At 38.4% G+C, this 19,852-nt stretch overlaps 1 protein-coding gene across 7 annotated transcripts in view; it reads right to left on the bottom strand.

Annotated features, from left to right (window-relative positions):
* The window catches only part of NTRK2 (neurotrophic receptor tyrosine kinase 2), a 201,554-nt gene that overhangs the window by 177,850 nt on the left and 3,852 nt on the right, over positions 1-19,852 (bottom strand). For all 7 annotated transcript variants that reach the window (XM_038170542.2, XM_038170543.2, XM_038170545.2 and 4 more), the window contains exons 2-3: positions 4,999-5,073; positions 4,697-4,768 (exon numbers count right to left, since the gene is read on the bottom strand). In XM_038170542.2, coding sequence (XP_038026470.1) covers positions 4,697-4,768; positions 4,999-5,073 — 147 coding nt within the window. The remainder of the gene's footprint in view (positions 1-4,696; positions 4,769-4,998; positions 5,074-19,852) is intronic.

Below are 19,852 nucleotides of genomic sequence, written 5' to 3'. Positions count from 1 at the left end.
CACATTAAATCTCACCATTCCATGGGCAGCTCTTCACTCACCATGCAGGAAAACCCTTCTAGTTCTGGCACTTCTAAGCAGCACATGCCTTTCCAACAGGCAGGTGCACTGGCAGTTCACTATTTTAGTGGGAAGCAGTATATTCCAGGTCACATGAGGACCAGGTTTGACTCTGGGTTCACACAAAACATCCCTGTACATCCATACCAAGAAGCCATCATAAAATGGATTCCTCAGGAAAATCTCTATCTAGCTGAAGCCCTTTCATGTTGTACAAACTGTTTAACAAATCCAGTTTTGTAAAAAAAAAAAATGTATCTCAATAGCTTTAACTGTATTTTCGGACTTCTACCAGTTGTACTTGATAGATACCAGAAAGAAAAAAAAAAAATGTAAGAAGCAGAAGAAAGAGTAACAAAAGTAAACCTTGTGCCTATATTCTTGGTCATGGATTAATACATTTAGTAATTCCAAGACTGTAGTCTTTTCTTCCATGTAGTTTAGTGTCTTAAATTGACAAGTAATGTCAACAGAAGTAATTCAACAGAAATTGTTCAGACACCACTATAGCTTTAGCATTTTAAATAACGCTTTGACAGTAAATTTACTGTTTTAGGGTTCGTTCTTTTTTTATAATCTGAGCACTTTAAATTGATTATAAAGATACCTTCTATGGCCTCTTTAATTCATGTTAAGTAAAAAAATCAGTACCAGGCTTATGGGGTAGTTAAGGACTTAACTTCCACTTCCATGGAAGGAGAATATAAATTAGTTCCCCAATTCAACTACACACAAAAAGAGCATCATGAGCAGAGAAGGTCTGTCTGGGGTTCCAAAGACTCAAAAAAAAAAAAAAAAAGAAAGTCCTCTGGAGTGAGGAATCTGGCTACACCTAAGAACAGGACCAGAGTTCAGTCAAAAGCACAACTGTATTTTACATACAAATATCAAGCTCACTTCAGACTAGCTAGCCATTATACAATTAAAGGAATGTTTTGGCAATGCAGGCAATGCAAGAGCAGCCTGAGAAGCTGCATAAATATCCACACAGCTGGCAACACTTGTGTAGATCTTCATTGCAATGTCATTGAGCCACTATACTGCCTATAACACTCCTGGCAAGATGAGACAAGAAGGAGAGGGAACAGATAAAAGGAAAACCAGGGAGAAAAGGTGAAGAAATGGCCATTCTGCTACACTCAGTCTCCCTCCACAGGCAGCAGCACGATCTGCCTACAGCTGGAGCCAGCCCTTTGTACACACTTGGGAAAATCTGCAGCTAGGTCTCAAATGGTTTCATTTGTCTGCTTTTCCTAAACTTTACAGACATAGAAACACATCTTAACACCTAGAGATGTATGTATACATTGCACACAAATGTATGATTCATCAATGCAATTACACACAGTCTGGCATGTAATTATTGCTCTTTTCTAATATTTTAGGAAAAAGACACTTTCTGTGAAATCTATTTTTATGTTTTAAAGGCACTGACAGAATACCATGTATATGTATTACACAAGTCCATTAAAATTACTGTTAGCAGCAGATAAACTTATAAATTACTACACTACCAAACTAGGACTGTTTAATAGCTTGTTAAATGTGACTGTTGACTAATTTGAGTCTGAGGTCAATGAGAATACCAGAATTAGATGAGCAAAACTATTAATTCCATTTAACTAACACCTATTAAAGCATTCTCTTCCTGTTTTTTATATTATAACTCAAGTCTTCTCATCATACATAACTCTAGAAAGATATTTGGGCTACAGAAGTTTGGCCAAGAAAATAATATAATGACAAAAAAGGGCTTAGGGAAATGTGTGTTAATAAGTTCCTAACCATCTGATATTTTTATATGCATCACAATATAAATGGTACATTTATATCACAAAGCTCCTTAGCTATATCAAAAGACTTTTCATGTAAGAAAGAGAAAACTGCAATAGTGTCACCAGCAAAATAAAAGTTTATAGAGCTATGTCTCTCTTTAGGAAAATGTTTGTAGTTTTTGTTTTCATTATAGGAAATAACATACTACTGTTTTAAAATAAGGTGCAAGACTTCTCAAAGACCTGTACAGGTTACTCTTGTAAAATAAAATGCTTGCATATCTTAATAGTCTTCACTGTCCAAACCAAAATGGGGGCTACACCTCATTCTCCATGCTGTCAACAGAAGTTTTAATGCTGATGACAACAAGCACTGATTCTCTGGGGTTTTTAGAAACATTTTAGTGTTTCTAAAACACTAAACACAGCATCAACACTAAAACACTAAACAAAGCATCAAGACATCCCAGAGAAAATAAACTAATGTTGTTTTTTTTTTGCAGGGATAATAGATCTGCCTCAATAAAAAATGTCTGCACACTTACTGCTTTGTCACGTATATATAAAGGAGGTGGTAAAGAAATCCCACGGTGTTGTCACTTAATATTTTCCATCTTATCAGGACTTATCCTGTTTCTGCTAATATTACTAATTTCCCACCAAAACAGAGAATAATATGAGACTGAATAAGTTCCTGGTTCAGGAAAGTTCCTGAATCAGGATACCACATACATCGATCTAACTGATATCAGTCAGCCTAATTTGTTTCCAACGGTCAGTTCTATGAACTACAGATCTAATAAATCCTGATTACCAACAGAAATACATTCCATGTTTGCCTGTGTGAAGAGCTGAAGCTCTTCCTGTATCCAAAGCATTGTAAAGACACCTTGTTCACATGGCTTCTCCATTACCTTTTGTAGTTCCTACTTTCTCATACAGCTGGGAAGGTCTCCGAAACATCCATCTCCCTTGTTGCAAATTAAACTCATTATTTATCATCCTACACTCATGGTCATGGAGCAAACCAATTGTTCTGTTCATCATAATCACTCTTCTTTTAAAGATATGAAGATGTATATTCCCTTACAATCTTCTCTTATTGTACTGAACATACTCTCTTAGTTTCCTTAAATGATTTGCTTTACAAAGTCCTCTGCTGCTCTTCCCTGTAATATCTTCCTAGATGGGTAGATCTGGTGTCCTAATCTCTACACTGTATTTGGATACATGTCTTCCCAGCAGCTAAAGTAATGTGAAAAATCTAACGAAAAATTCCTTTTGATCCTAGACTGTTCTGGTGCATAAGGCTATGATTCTGTCCCAGCATAGCCACTAAACCTTTGTCCGCAGCTGTACGTCTTGGCCAGTAAGTTTTCATTCCGTATTTCCTCAGTCAGTGCACGTGCACTTGGCTTTACAGAATTTTATCTTCTACAATCATAACTCACTGAGTAATTGTCACACTAGACAAACGAATTTGCTCCTGGAAGATATTTCTTTATATCTCCAAATGATTACAGTAAAAGCTATTTACTTTATTCATGACTCTATGAAGTAATATGTAAGCCTCATAGGCCAGCAAGGTCTGTTTCATGCTCTTCTAGTGACTGTTCCACATTAAGGGCAGCAATTACTGTTTAGGCAGATACAGATATTCACATCCACCTCCTTCCATAAATTAACTGCTATTCTTTCGAAAACGCAGGTGCAGAAGGTGATTCTATTTTATTAACAAAGCCCTGAGTTCAGTTCAAAAGTCCTTCCGTATAACAAGGAAGCATCTTGGAAGCCTTACATCTTCTTGATCTCATTAGGACCTAACAAAAACAAAGGTTTAAGTAACTGGTAAACATATCTAACGAAGATGGATGGACTGAAATATACACTCGCATATTTGGCTAAAACACATAACCCATGAGGAACCGACTCCCACACATTATCTCAATATTTTGTAGGACCAGATCCACAAAATGTAAGTAGCAAAGTGAACTACTCTGTGTCTGTCTCATCAAACAGAACTACAGTCCTTCAGGGACATCTACTTACATGCAAATACAAAGACCAAAAAAAAAAAATCTTTCTTTTTAGGTGATCATTTTTCTCTGCAGTTTTATATATTAAAAAAAAAAAAAAAAAAAAAAAAAAAGATGAATTCAGCCTTTGCTAAATCTCAAGTATAAATAAACAAGAAAAACACAGTTGAAAAGCTGCACAGACACCAGCCCTGTTTCCTGAACTGCAAATTGCAGCTGGCTGTGGAAGTAACCTCATTCTTACATTCTGCTTCAGATGTACTTGTTCAGATCATGACTGAACTTCTGAAGTGAATCTTCTGATCATCGTCACTTACAGGACTTAAGCACACAGTCTCTGAGCATGAACACTGATCAAGTCACACTAGAAGATATGCCCTATGCATGCACTTATTGCACTGCAGTTGCTAAAACATAGAACACATTCAGCCCATTGAATCAGACTAAAACCGGTCAAACCCACATCACTAAGTGTGATGCATATAATGTGGACATCATGCCCTCAGCACCAGTTCCGTTCAGCTGGGAGAGATACTGCTATGCTGCTCTCTGAAAAAGACACAGCCAGAGACCTTTGTCAGTGACAAGATAATGAGCTAGACAGTTTTTTACCAGCCCACATTATGTTCTTGTGATCTGCCAGTTCCTTATCATACATGTTGAATGCTCTGCCAGTTCCTTATCATACATACCCTATTTGAGGTTGATTAATGACAGAAGTCTGTTTTGTTAAAACATTTTATATTAAGGAAATGGTAAAAGAGAGAAAAAAATAACAGGAGTTGGGCAATTTTGATTTAAAATGTAGATGCTCTCCTTACTCACATGTATTGTAGGTTGACGTTTTTCGCAAATGCCTGACGGGACACAAACCGTAAGCCTGAATTCACCACAGTCCTGTAAAAATAGATAAAACTGTTAGAACAGTTTGTTTACAATACATTAGTAAGAATAATGACAATAATAGCAAAAATAAGAATGTGGATGAAATCTCTACATGGATGAACTGTAATGTCTACTATTGTCCTTTGTAACAAAGTCAGACCCACTCTCTGAGGGGGTCTCTACACTCTTCTGTCAGAGAAATAAAGAAATAGCCTTTTAAAATATTTATTCCATGTACTTACAGATTTTTAAGTCCGATGTAAAATCCAACTTCATTGTCATTGATGCTTTCTAATTTTTGCTGGTTTGCAATGTAACTGTTGAAAAAGCAAGGCAAGTATGAAAATGGTTTCTTCCATGGCTTTGATTGTTCAGGGGGCAAGCACTGAAGCTTGAAATGTGGCAGCAGTGGCTCCCCTGTCAAAACTGACACTAAGTTCTAGCTGGAGCATCTGCAATGCAAACGTGATCCTTAAAATCTTCTCCATCATTTAAATAGTACTTTGTGGGACAGGGCTGAAGGAGAAACAGTTGAGTTTTACACAGGGGAAATGAAACTTTGCTCACTGAGGAAGGAAGTCACCCTCAAGGCATGGTAAAAAAGCTGCATTACCGTGCTACTGTTTTCCATGACACTGCTTCCCTACATCATGGATTTTACAACAGCAGATCAGCCTTAATAGTGGCAGTGGAGTTACTCCCACTTTCATTTGGGGTGGACTGCCCTGCTCTCATGTTGTTAGCCGAATTACTTGTTAAACTGATTTTCTCTCAGCACCAAAGCAGTCTGAGTTCTACTTACAAGGTGTAGCAATAGGAAAAAAAAGACAAGGGAAGATGCACTTCATGGAACTACATATGTAAGTGGAATTTAAGAGAAGAGAAACTATCATAGTGCTGTGTACTATGTATGTATGTATGTACTGTATACACAGCACAAAGCACTGTGAATCCACTCACATGAAAAGAGTATGTTTTGGGCCTAAGCCCCAAAAGGATGTGGGGATGCAGGTTGGTCCTTTGCATCATTACCATGTGAGATCTACAAATGATCAGTGGCATCCTGTGGAGTGGAAATTTAAGAGTTACACGGGGAATGATATAATCAGTTACCTCTACTGCAGCAAGAAAAAAAAAAAAATCACAGTGGAAATCATGCTGTCTTGGAAGAAGGAATAAGCAGAAACTGCAATTCAGCTAAACATTATGGGCTGAAAAGTAAGCCTGATGCAAGAAATCACCTTGCTAAAGAGTCCATGCATTTCAATAGATAACTCCAGTCACAAACGTAGATGCACTTGTACTTTCAGAAGCATCCAGAAATAATCAAGCCACAGGTTTTCCTAAAAAGTGTGAGTTTTCTTTGCTAGAATAAAACTTGTTTTCACTCTAAGCATTTGTCACATTCAAAGAGAATTCTTGTGAAATAGAAAGGAAAGTGGATTGCTTTCCCACAAAAAAAACTAATGTATTTCAACTAGTACATAAAAAAAATAGTGTGTGCATATCCCAACAGAAGATTGAGAATCCAAAGAGCTGGGCTGGGCCAATTCCAAGTTGCAAAGTTGACTTGGGCTACACTCTCTCCAAGTGCCAGGAAAAGCAAAAAAATTTCACCTACTGGCATTCATCGTCTCCTGAGAAAAGAAAAGCAGTAAAAAGCCAGTGCATGACACTGGACAAAACACATTACCCCTGCGTCATATGACACTGACAGCTCTGCAGATCTTCATAGGATAAGAGTAAGAGCCATCACAAGACAATGACTTACTTTGAATTTAGTACATGCTCCCTTTGAATTTTAAAAGCAATCTGATCTCTTAGGCTTTATTAATTTTTTTTTAATTTTTTTTGGTAGGTAAATTCACGTATTTTGCCAACCAAAGTAGTTTATTAAAGACTATCCCACCCAAGAGTCCTGCATGTGGATGAACTTGATGCATCTGAACCTGACCCAAAGAACAGCTCATTATTTAATTATCATCTTCTCTGTCCCTTGGATCTTATCACACTAAAATGCAGCTATTCAAGAGTCAACAAAGATAGTTTCTTCATCCTGTCTTCAGTGTTCAACCACTAAGAACCCTGGTGAGACAGCGATAGGAAAAACACAAATGAGCTGGAATAGGGGAAACTGACAAACACAGGGAAAAGGGACTCAGAAAAGTAAAAGAAAATGAACCGAGAAACCAGTTGCACTACCTGAAGATTAAGCTATTGGAAGAGTTCTGACATACACCACCATAACCCAGATCCATTACTTAAACACAGTCATTACACATCGAAATCTGACATCGCAATTTTAATCATAAAAACATTTACCCAGAACCTCCCACTACAGTGGAGGAGCTACAGAACTCTGATACAACTTACAGTGTCACATAAAAATATATTAGTGTATTGCATTCTGTGGTAAACCTCAGCTAGTGTAAAACAGTTCAGCTCTGCTGAAGTCAGTGAAGCTACCAACACAGCTTACACCAAAAAAAGATCTGAACATAATCACAGAATCTAAAAAAAAAAAAAAGAAAAAAAAAAAGATCTGGAAGGAAGAAGCAACATAAATGTATAGTCTTTTCTATCTTTCTCTTATTATGTCCCTTAAAAGTTAAAAAAAAACAAAAAAAAAAAGAAGGGGGGGGGGGGGGGCAGACAGACACAAGCATACTTTACTCTGAGATGGTTGCAGTCTCTTTATGGTGAATGTGGTAAATGATTTAAGATGCCACCTTCTCACTAACTGAAAGAACCAAAAAGAACCATCAGCTGTCCATAATTGCACTTCAGGTAGGAATGCAGAACATTGGGTTATCCAGTTAATTGTAACTAGCTCAGAACAATAGCTGCTATGCAATACATTTGTTAAAATACTCTCAGTCCAGAATATGACAGTAAAGAATATTTCATACATTTGAAAATCCTTGCAGAAAGAATGGACAGATGTAATTTACCATGAGTAGGTTCCCTTATGCTTCCTTACTTGCTTAACAAGACTATTTTAAGTCAAGCTTGTGCAACTATTTCATCGCAGTAAGAAAGAAAAAAGTACAGTGACTAGTTCTACACTTTCAGGGGAAGTTGTTCTTCTGTTTAATTTAGAGGCAGATTTGAAATAAAACCTCTTCCCTAACTGAATGCTATTTTTACTTTCTTCACAACTACTCTACCTTGATGTTACTTATCATCAAACATTAATACTCTAAAAGCTCTGACTTGCAGTGGGCGACACTGAGAAATGTAATTTGCCTGCCTGCCCTTAAGAACATCCACCCTGTTCTTTAACTGAAGGTTTTATCGTAGCACAGAAGAAAAACATCCTGACTCATGGCTGGCTGAAGTCACATGAGGGGCTTGGAAGCTCCCCCTGTGCACCACAGCAAAGTGCAGTGCCACCAAACTGTGGCTGGATAACACCCAATCAGATCACACACAGCAGCTCACAAATACCAATTACTACCTCAAACCAAACCCTCAGCTGTCTACAATAGTATTCACTTGATTATGCTATAGCATTCTGTCTCTCCTTCAGTGAGTCATCAGTAAACAGTATTTGTTTTTAGACCTTCAATTTCATCTCCTCTTTGTAAACTACTGATTAATTCTAATAAAGGCATTCAGAATCATACACCTACTGAGTGCACACTACAACCTATAATAACATGTTCATCTCAGCATACTTCAACAGCTATTGAACAATGCCACACACTCATGCTTCACGGTTTCTGTAACATTATTGAAAGGATAATTTAAAATTTCATTGTGAAAGAGTTAACTCTTCCATGTTCTTTTTTAATAGGGTGGTCTTCTTTTCTGCTCCTTACACATGTGAAAGGCTATAGATTAAGTTTGTACAAAGCCGGGAAAGCAACCTGAAAGCAATTGAACTATGAGAGCAAAAATAGAAAGCATATTCTGCATTTTAAAATAACTGAGCTTCTTTTGTGCTTTAGCAGCTCAAAAAAAGTATCTCACTCTAACTTTCAAATGTGTTTCAAAACATTCTTCCTTAACCTGAAAAAAAAAAAAAAAAGTCAGCAGAATTCTGTATCCCTATCTTATCTAATTTACCCTATTTCCTCTTTACTAATGTACATTAACGTACACTACTTCATTTGGAGCTACAAGTTCATGCTGGAAAAAGTTACTGCACCCTAGTCTTGACAACATAGATGCAAGCAAACATTGTAATTCAGCTTCAGAAGTATTTCTGTTGCCAGAAAGCTCCCTTTATGGGAAACATATTTTCTTAACACTCTAAAAAATAAATCAATTATATGTTTACCTCTGGTTCACACAGCTGGGGAAAAAAATTTAAAAAAAAAAGTTTTGAAAAGTATTAAACATTCTCTAGTCAAATTAAATGTTTCTGAACTTCGGGAAAACTTTATACGCTGAGATATTTTTTCACTAAATCTTTAGGGAGAAGGCAGCACACTCCAGACACTGAACTGCCAGCAGATCAGTTACCATTTAATGACAGGTCACTTATGTCCCTAGTCTACACTACTGTGAGAGCTGTATGTGACATCCACAATTAAACACTGCAAAGTTCCCTAGTGCTGTATTTTCTTACAAAATCAAATGTCAAACCAAGTTCATCAAAAGGCAAGCTAAAACTTACAGACATTTTCAGCACACCTGGGCTGATTTATGGTTATGCATCAAAATCATGCAAAATTTTGTAAGCTTGACACAATACTTGATGAAACTTGGCAGATTCAAATGGGTTTCATTTGCAGCCCCTCTGAAACCAAACTTAAAATAATGCTCGAGGGGTGTGAACTCACATAGTTTGAAAATGAAGCATAAAGCTATACAATGCTGCATATCAGGAATGCCAGGTTTCAGACAGATGTAGGGACCAATGACATAATCTCTACTCAAGCAAGAAATCTTTATATGTAGGACCACGCTCCCCCTAGGAGGGAAACTCTAACAGCATGCAATGAGTATAATACAGACACCTACAAGCAGAAATTTCTCTACAGATATACAGGCTCAATCTTATTACTGTTATTTATTCTGTATTGCTCTCCTCATTTGGTATTATCCGTGCCAGATGTCATTAGGCCAATGTCAAGAAACAGAACTTTGACAGCTGAAAAAGAGTGTCCTGACTCAGGAAAGAGGCACAGCATCTGATTAGTCCACCATGGCCTTACCCAGAATTCAGCAGTTATACAAACACGTGCCCAACTCCTTGCCTCTTTGGTGTCTCCTGACAAATTGTGAGCAAGTACTGTTGTTTTTGTTGTTGTTTGTTTGTTGTTGTTGTTGTTGTTTGTTTGTTTGTTTCTGTGAGTCACCCTGTATACCACAAAGAGTGGAAAATCAATTGCGACTATCCCAGGCTCCTTAAGTCATCCTTTAGGGTAATTTTTCCTCTCATCTAGAGTGTTTGGCAGAGAAAACTAAATCATAGAATCATAGAATATCCCAAGTTGGGAGGGACCAATAAGGATCATCACGTCCCACTCTTGGTGCAACACAGGTCTACCCAAATATTCAGACCATATGAATAACAGTACGGTCCAAATGCTTCTTAAACTCTGGCAGGCTCGGTGCTGTGACCACTGCCCTGGGGAGCCTGTCCCAGTGCCTGACCACCCTCTCTGTGGGTAGACCCTTTCCCTAACCCCCGGCCTGACCCTCCCCTGTCCCAGCTCCATGCCGTTCCCTCAGGTCCTGTCACTGTCCCCAGAGAGCAGAGCTCAGCACCTGCCCCTCCGCTCCCCTCGTGAGGGAGCTGCAGGCCGCCATGAGGCCTCCCCTCAACCTCCTCTCCTCTGGGCTGAGCAAACCAAGGGACCTCAGACACTCCTCATATGTCTCCCATCTAGGCCCTTCACCATCTTAGTAGCCCTAAAGAAGGTACCTATCTACATGCCAGCACAGGCACTCTAGAACTGACAGATTTAACACTGGGATCTTCTTTGGCAGTCACTGGAACACACACTTTTTGAGAGGCATACACACAAATTCTTCATTTCACATATCCCACAGTCAGATAACACACTGTTCAGGGCTATCCGAACTAGATGTCTCATGGCAAAGGTCAGTGAGAACAGTTAGCTTCAAGAATTCCTTGTCCTTGACATGTGGCTGCACCACCTGCCAGGAGACAGAGGGACTCAGACATTGGCTACATGCCAAAATACTATGATAGTATCCAATCAGTAGTGTCCAATAAGAAGCAAGCAGTTGTCATTAGGAATTGCTTCTCCAACCCTGACATCTTGAACAATTAGTGCCATTTCACAAACTTAAAGTAGGAGAAAGGAAGAATACACTGGTGATCTCATTCTGGTTCTTGTGCTGCAGGGGCAGATCCATACTCTTGCTTATGACTACAACTGCCTGGGAAGTGGAAACCCCACAGTTTACCAGCCAGCCTTAGTTCACTCTTTACAGAATGCAAACATGAAGGCAAAAGTAAAAATAAATAAATATGTCTGCAATGCAGAGTTTAAGGAAACAGTTACTATATTTAGAGGCAAGGAAACTGAAACATAATGCACCCTTGGGCTTACTTACATCTTTGGTTTGGCTTCAAGGTGTTTGTTTTCTTCTCTTCAAATAGCAGACTACCAGATCTAGCCAACTCTCAAGACACTTCATGCAGCTATCCAGATTTAAGATTCATGCCCTTGACAAGCTCCACATTCAGAACTACTTTCCACAAAATGAATGCAGAGTTTATTTAAGTATTTTCTCCATCAGGATCACTATTCAGAGACCTGTCCTCCCTGCTGAGCTCCATGAAGTTCACACGGTTGATATTTCACCAAGGCATCAATTTTTGACATTTCTCCAGAGGTCAGTTGACAGCTACAGTCTAGCTTATCCTTAGCAAAGATGTTTTGTAAATGCTGCTATTATTTGTTGATATACTCAGAAAGAAGTATCAAGCTGGACAGACAATAAGCTATTAAATCAAAAAGTATATCTTAATCACTGACTTTATACTTATCTACAAAGTACATTTTACCTACTGCACAAGAAATCATCTCTGCAGAATGTCAAGAAGAGGCTTAAACTGCTATACAGGTCCTTTATAACATACACTAAAAATAACACATTATATAAACATACAGAAGAAGAGTAGTGAATGTGGTTCTTTATTAGTTCTCTAAAGAGAGCACACATAAGAGTAAACAAGCTCTTTTTTTCTTCTTTTTTAACTTGATAGTCAGAAAAAACATCTTGAAGGGACATATAAATGTGTCCTGGTTTCAGTTAGGACAGAGTTAATTTTCCTCCTGGTATCTGGTAGGATGCTATGTTTTGGATTAGGATGAGAAGAGTGCTGATAACATACTGATGTTTTAATTGTTGCAGAGCAGTGCTTACACTAAGCCAAGGACATTTCAGCTTCTCACTCTGTCCTGCCAGCAGGCAGGCTGGGGGTGCAGCAAGAGCTGGGAGGGGACAGTCCCGGGACAGCTGACCCAAACTGGCCAAAGGGGTATTCCATACCATATGGTGTCACACTAAACAATATATAGGGGTGGCTAGCTGGGGTAGGGGGGCCTGGCTGCTCGGCGTTAGGCTGCATATCAGTCAGTGGGTGGTGAGCAATTGCATTGTGCATCACTTGTTTCATACACATTATTAGTAGTGCTACTATTATCATCATTATTGTTATTATTATTATTTTTATTAATATTTTTCTGTCTTAATAAACTGTCTTCTTCTCAAGAAGGCTTCACTTTCCCATTTCTCTCCCCCATTCCAGAGAGGGAGGGGGGAGGGTGAGCAAACAGCTCTGTGGTGTTTAGCTGCTGGCCAGATTAAACCACAACAAAATGCAAAAAAATATATGTGGCAATTCTTTTTTCCCACAAAATCACCTACTGTAGTGACTTTTCAAAGAATAGTAACACAATTGCTCTCTTTTTCAGCACTTGTACACACTACCTCTGTAGCTGTTACTGGCCTGGATGCAAAATGAAAATGGAAAAACATCATTCCGTAACAGCACAGTAAGATTGCTCCTAACCATCCTTTAGATGTGTCTTTTTAGTTCTCTCGGTGAACGAAAACATTAAAGCATTTTGGTTGATGTCAAAACCTTTGAATTCTTTTCTTTCCAGGCATCCAAGCTCAGGCAGTGACTTTGTGGAGGGATGTCTTAAGTGAGTTGCACATCCTTCAGTTAGATAAGTACTTGTTGACATAAATCAGTCTGCTTCACGACAGTTCAGGTCCTTTTCCTGTCTTCAAGTTTTGACGTGTTAAATATTCCCCGAGTCTTTTTAATTCAACACAAGAAAGTCCCTCTAAAATTCCCTCTGAGGTCAGTTATCCTCCCACATATATTTTTCCACTGTTTGACACTTAGATTTATTCAATTTTAAAGTACTGGCTCTTGAAATGTCACATATTCTGTTCAGTGTTTTCTGATATTCACCGGATCATCAAGACATATGATCATACCTTGTATGCCTTCCATTGTACCACTCGCTGTGTGTAATACATCTTGCACCAAATACAGATCAAAAGGTAGTACTTCCAACTGATGAAGTGAAACTACAGAACTTGAAGCCATCTATTCCGGAAAATCCACCTGTATCCTGTTAATGCTTTAAATTTGCTGAATAATTTTGACTCCTGATATCTCAAACAATATTCCCCTTTCCATAACCCTCCACCCCCACAAAAAAAAATAATAAATTGTCCTTGCTCTGATTTTAAATTTTGAGAATCTACATATGGTTATAATCTCTATCCTTTTTCTCTGCAACCCCTTTTCCCTTTCAAAAGGGATACAGGTTGTCTTTCTGAATTTCCATTATACCAACTTACTTGATGTTTACCTCCCTCTTGTAAGCTCAAAACAGGTTGCCACCTTCAGTATATCAACATCAATCTTACTGTTTGTATTTAGCCAATGCATTTCACAGAGAACATTTCAACAACATTCAAATTACTTCTCTGCCACAATCTTCCAGGGGTATTCTTTGCTATTCCACATTTATGGTTTCCTATTTCTCTTTCTGTTATCACATTTATTTTCATTCTGTTCTCTGTCCTGTCCATTTCTCTTCACTTAATTGGCCAATCTACTGAATTTATAGCTTCTTCCATTAGCATTCCTAAAAACACCACTTTCTCTTCACTTGAGAAATCCTGTTCTTCGCTTAATGTAAGTAGTTTCTTACTTTCACTGAATATATTAGCATAATTATGTGTTTTTTACACTTTCTGAGCATTTGTCAGTATCCAAAGTATTTCTAATACTCATGCTGACTAGCACATTGCTGTCATTTTCTCCATAACCTTCCATGTACATGTACTTGGCCAACATGATTTGGGGGAAATCCTCCCATGCAATGGTACATGCAGACCCATGTTCTGTGCCTTTCCTTCAGGTTTCTATTTGTATTTCTCTTCATTCTGCTGCTTGACATATATATATTGCATTTTCAAAAGTAAGATCAACTTGACTTAAAATGCATTCATGAACATGATTCTGTAATCTTTATTGCTGTACTTTAGGAAAGTCTACTCTTTTGTAAGTGACAATTTTCCATTTTAACATCACTTCTAGTCTTTGAATGGCTTCTCTACTATTTTCCCTTTAAACTATACTCTCACCCTGCATATACCTCTTTCAGAAGGTGATGGGTTTTTTTTGTTTGTTTGTTTGTTTGTTTGTTTGTTTTGCTATTGTGGTCTTCAAACTATTTCACCATTTCTACAAACTCACCTTCTTCTTCTCTACTATTAACTTCACAGCATTCTTCATTTACCTTCACAGCTTTCGCCCCTGCCACTGTTTAAGAATAGAGTAATACTTTTCTCATCTACCAAGCTGTTTATCCTTATGGCTCTTGTAACCAAACCACACAGCTGCACACACTTTTCAGCACTCCTTCAGTTTACATACCTTTTGCAACTTTACCAATCCCCAGGATGTATGAAGTGCAACTACACAACACTGGGCAGATTATTTCAATGATTTCTCCGATTTTGTAGGTCTCTTATCTACCAAGCCTTGCATGAACAGCAAAAACTGTTCATACAACCAGACCAAGAAAGCAGACAGAACAAGTGCCCCATCTCCATGCAAACAGGAATGGAGGGTTGGGAAAAATGTTCAGGGCAGGAAAGATCAACATGATCTTCCTTCGACTCACTCCCATCTCCAAGACAAGTGGTATCTATTTCTGCAGCTGTGACACCTAAATCCACGTCCCCCAGATGACAAAAGCTCCAGGCAACAAGACAGCTACTGAACATAAATATGGTCCAGAGGATCTGCAGTGCTGCAGTGATGTCCAGAGCTGAACAAAAAAAAAAAAAAAAAAAATCAGATGCAGATTTGAGAATTTGAGATTTGTGCCAAATCAAAATGTTTGTAAATCTATTTGCATCTGACCTGAAAAGTTTGAAGTTTTGTGTACATATGTCAGTATGTATGCAATACACAATATTGAAGAGATACTTAAATTCCTTCCACTTTCAACTGTAAAATACTTCAGCATAAGCCTAAGTACACTACTTACTCCCACTGAAGTCAAAAGAACAGCTCCCAGCAGGAGAGTACTGTACTGTGTTTACCAGGTGAAGATCACTGTATGCATAATGAGTTCCAAAAACAGTTTTTAGAAATTAGGCAGATGCAAGTCTGGAGGGAGAAATAGGAGATAAATAAGCAATAGCCTGTTCACCTGCCTATCCAAAATAAAATGGAATCTCACCCTCCAAAACTAGACCCATATTCACCAAATAGGTTTCCACTGATTTAAAATAAAAATAAAAATAAAAATAAAAATAAAAATAAAAATAAAAATAAAAATAAAAGCCTCTCTGTGTGAGGTAGAGGACCACAGGTTTGTGAGAAACACTGAATACAGCTATTCACCACGGTCCAAGAGTACTAGGTTCAATTCTTACCTCTTCCTGAGGGAACGTGATCCCAGTCTCTCAAAAGACACCATAAAGCACCATAAAGCACTCTGAGAAAGGGCTGCCTCAACCCTACCTGTTCATGCGGCTCTCATTTCAGCCATCACTGAACACTCAGGAGAGCAGGACCCAGATATATCACTGCACCAACGAGGATCACGGTCATTTAGCTAAACAGGCTGTCCTGCTCTCTGGCTCAGAAGTACATTTAAACACTGCAGACCAAGTAAGGCGACTCAGACAAGAAGAATCAAGGCAAATCCACATCTGTATGCCACACAGGACAGTAGTTGTGATACTGATGTGCAAGACCCAGGTTCTGACCAACGCTCTGCTTTGAGATGAGACAGCCTCAACGTGTTCTACGGAAGAGGTTTGCTTGGACCACCCAAACAACTCACTCCACAGCCTGACACTGCTCGCTGGAGGAAAGCTCTTGCATTTCCACTCACCTCACTGAACTAAGTCCCCCAGGTTTTCTTACTGAGAGTGGAAGAGGAGGCCTCCATCAGGTAATTCACAGTAGGAATCTAATTTAGCCTCCTGAATCACTTCCTGGAAGAAGCGGGCTCTCCGCTGCTGGCAGGAGAGAAGCCAGATGCTTTAAGTGCCTTTGCTGCACAGTCTGCAAGGAGTTGCCAGATTTTAAATGCTGAGGCCTGGGACAGTCCCAGACATGCTGAGCAAGTCCAGTGCGTGACACTTGCAGCACATGCTGTGAAGTCTCCCAGTGCATGCCCGTAAGTCTGACATGCCCAGTATGCGCACTTGATTTATCCGCACATGCTCGCTGTGCTGTCTGGCATTTAGAAAATCAGACAGTTGTTGCAAAAGAATGGGAAAAGTCACGTCCTATGTACGCTTCATGTGGGATACAGCATCTGATTGTGTAATATGCGTTTCACAGAGTATCTGCTGAATATGGCCCTAATTATTTTTATATGTATGGTTCAGAAACAAAAAAGGTAAAAATAAATTCATTTAAATCTGAAACTGGGAGATTTCTTTTGTCCCAACAGTCAAACCACAAGGTAAAACAGGTAACTCGCCTGGTCCCAAATAGAGCTTCATCATGGGACTCTTCCATAGGAAGCCCAGATGTGTCACCATTTCACTGCTTTAATGTTTCAGCAATGGGCTAACTTTGATTAATGCATTGTCCTTCTTTTATTTAAACATCAGGCAGGTGTATATAGTGGACCATGTATTCTCTGTGGATCTGGTATAAGCTTTTGAAGCTACTGTAGTTGCCACTCTTTTGCATGGGGAAGTACTGGGCAGGTACAGTTCAGTATGGAATTAGTACAGTTTTGAAAAAAAAAAAAAAAAAAAACTCTAAAATACTAATTCTCAACTTCCTGTTGACTCAACATATTTAGTCTTCACACAGTAGAAAAATTCAGGGGAGCCAAGAAAACTCCCAGACAAGCATACATCAAGCAATGGAGTAACAGGCCCCTTCTCTTCCAAAAGTAAGTCAGGCAGGAAAATGTTTGAACTGGTTATTTTCATGCCTTAGTTATGTCCTCTAAACTACTTTGCATTGGTGAAATGCCAACTCTGTCAAGTTTTGCCATTGACTTTAATGAGTTCAGAAAGCAAACCTCAGTTTTCCCCTAAAATAAAAGGCATCAAGTGAAGGACCCTGCTGGATCATGATCAGGAGGCTTAGCAAAAGGCTGGTTCGAGTCACACTGTTTAAAGATTACAATCTTTTAAAATGCCTCTAAAAATGCCTTTGGCCTTGGGTTTGTCTTGCTCTACTTTACCTTAGTTCTGCAAAAAGTCTCATTTCTTGAGGCCTTGACTAGGAACCAAAAATATTGACCTGAAACCTGATCTTCAAGAACATATCCTACCAATGACAACCCATGCCAGAAACAAGAACAGCTGAATTGCTATGAAATATGTTTAACAGTTTCAGTTATAACTTCTGTCAATAATCAACATTCAATGCAGGTCGTTTTCTTCCAGGAAAATTTTAAAAAATTGCATATTCACAACAGAATTTCCATGGCATGGCTCCTTTCCCGTAAATGCATTATGGCTCTTCAATGTTATGTTAATAGTAGCTATATAAGAAACAATATCTCTGTATGCATATTTCAGTGGGGTTTAAGCTTGGCTTGCTTTATGTGGTTTCAGAAAATACAGACTCACAATCAAAAATTGAATTAAGGTGTATGCCCAATATATTTGATTTCAATAGCAGCTCTGTGCCTACATACATTTGTATAAAAAGATCTTAGCAAACACAGCGTGCAGAAACAGAGCAGTACAGGCATATGGCTTTCAAATCTCTACGAATATATTTCTCCATTTGAAATGCACATAAATGATGAATTAATACAATCAGTGCTCCACTTTTTAAAGGACAGTTTTCAAAGAGAGGCTTTTCAGGCCTAACAAGCTAAATATACATTTAACATCAATAAGCACTGAGAGGGTTTTTAGGGTTTCTAGAGTTCTCTGCTTCATTTTTCATCATTTATTACTCGTCATTACCGGCTACGCTCATCCAGCTTGGGCAAGGATATTCTGCTAGCCACCTTCACTGACATGTTGTTAGACATTGCTGCAGTGAGAGATGAAAAATAGGGGGAAGAGGGAACTGCAATACAAAAAGAACATTTTTTTCCCTCTTACTTGAAAGCAAAATCCAAAATGGAGAAATAAGGCTTTTGTTTAGTTATGTAAAAGTTTTTATTTTACTGTGATTTGAGATCTGGAATCCTGCTAAGCTGCCTTCTCCCTTACACTTTTGGAATTAAAAAAAAAAAAAAAAGAGAGAAATCCGGAAAAAGCCATCATAAAGATATTGCAGGGTGGACTGCCCAACTCTCTGTTTTCTTGTTAGTAGGAAAGGAAGCACAAGTTTATTGAAAATGACATATCCAACACCAAAGCCTCAAATTCTTACAAAAGGCCTTCATTTTCATATATAAACCCCAACCCTCTCTTAAAACTCAAGTGACCAAAGACATAGAACAAGAGGCAGTGTTTTGCCAGCCCACTCCTACACAACACTGAGCACCGCCTGAAGGATGCTGCATTCCTCCAGCAAAAGCTGGTTCACACCAGCCTGCCGGAGACAGCCCCTATCAGCCCCCAAGGAGCCCATCAGTCCTTAACAACTGGAAGGACGAGGACTAAAACAAAGCATAATGAAGATCACTGGGAGCAAAAACATCCAGCATATACAAAATCCTTTGTTTTGTGATGTCTGAAGTATTTTTAAAGCCTGGAAATTAAAAATAATAATAATAAAAAATAAAATAAAAATCTAATGCTTACTGTCAATGTACCTTAACCTGCTACCCAGATCTTTAAAAGTCGACAGAATAAAAAAAAAAAAAAGACAAATAAGACAAATTCTTAAAATGAGCTTTTATATCACCACTGCCCCTACCCCCTGTAATAATTTGTAGCCTCACGCGTTGTATTTTACTATATAATTCCGAGTCACCAGAAATAGCTTTGCAAACCAGCCAAGCCATGTATTGCTGCAGAGTCTAAAGTTCCTTTGAAGAAGAAGGGGCTGGGGGGTGAGAAGCCTTGAAGATAGTTTTACACTATATTTAATCTACAACAGCCTAGAAATCTAAAATGAAAGAGACCCAAAATACCAACAGCACTGATCTTCATATGAATTTCAACATGCCTTTTTTTTAGCGCAAGCTCACATGACTTGTTAAATAATTTACTCTATAAATTACTTATCCTGTCTTATTTATTAACAATTCTAGAGTGCTTTATATAACTGCATTAGTAATTTACTTTGTGGTTTTGAAACGTACGCAATACACAATCACCTCTGTCTTTTACTAGGCAAGAGCTAAGAAGTCACCTATTTGTTGGCAAGTAGTTCTTTCTGAAATACACTCATTAATTTCAAACCCACTTCACCTGAATAAACATAAGTCAACATACTAATGACTTGATACCAGAGCTGAAAAACTATGCCAGGAATATACTAACAGTGCAAGAAAACACTTTGAAATCAAGGTCTATGAAGTGTCTTAGACACGGGGATATACTAACAATACATTTTACTCAATGAGAAAGTATTAGACCAGTCCTTTTACAAAAAGTCCTGAACATTTTTGAAGTGACTCATTTACTATCCTATTAATATTCTTGCTCAAGTGATCTCACTAAGAACTACTTATTTGCCATAACGCCTGG

The sequence above is a fragment of the Anas platyrhynchos genome, chromosome Z (genome assembly GCF_047663525.1).
Source record: "Anas platyrhynchos isolate ZD024472 breed Pekin duck chromosome Z, IASCAAS_PekinDuck_T2T, whole genome shotgun sequence".
Taxonomy (NCBI): domain Eukaryota; kingdom Metazoa; phylum Chordata; class Aves; order Anseriformes; family Anatidae; genus Anas; species Anas platyrhynchos.
Note: the sequence above shows the minus strand (reverse complement) of the source record. Positions and strands in the feature narration are given on the sequence as shown.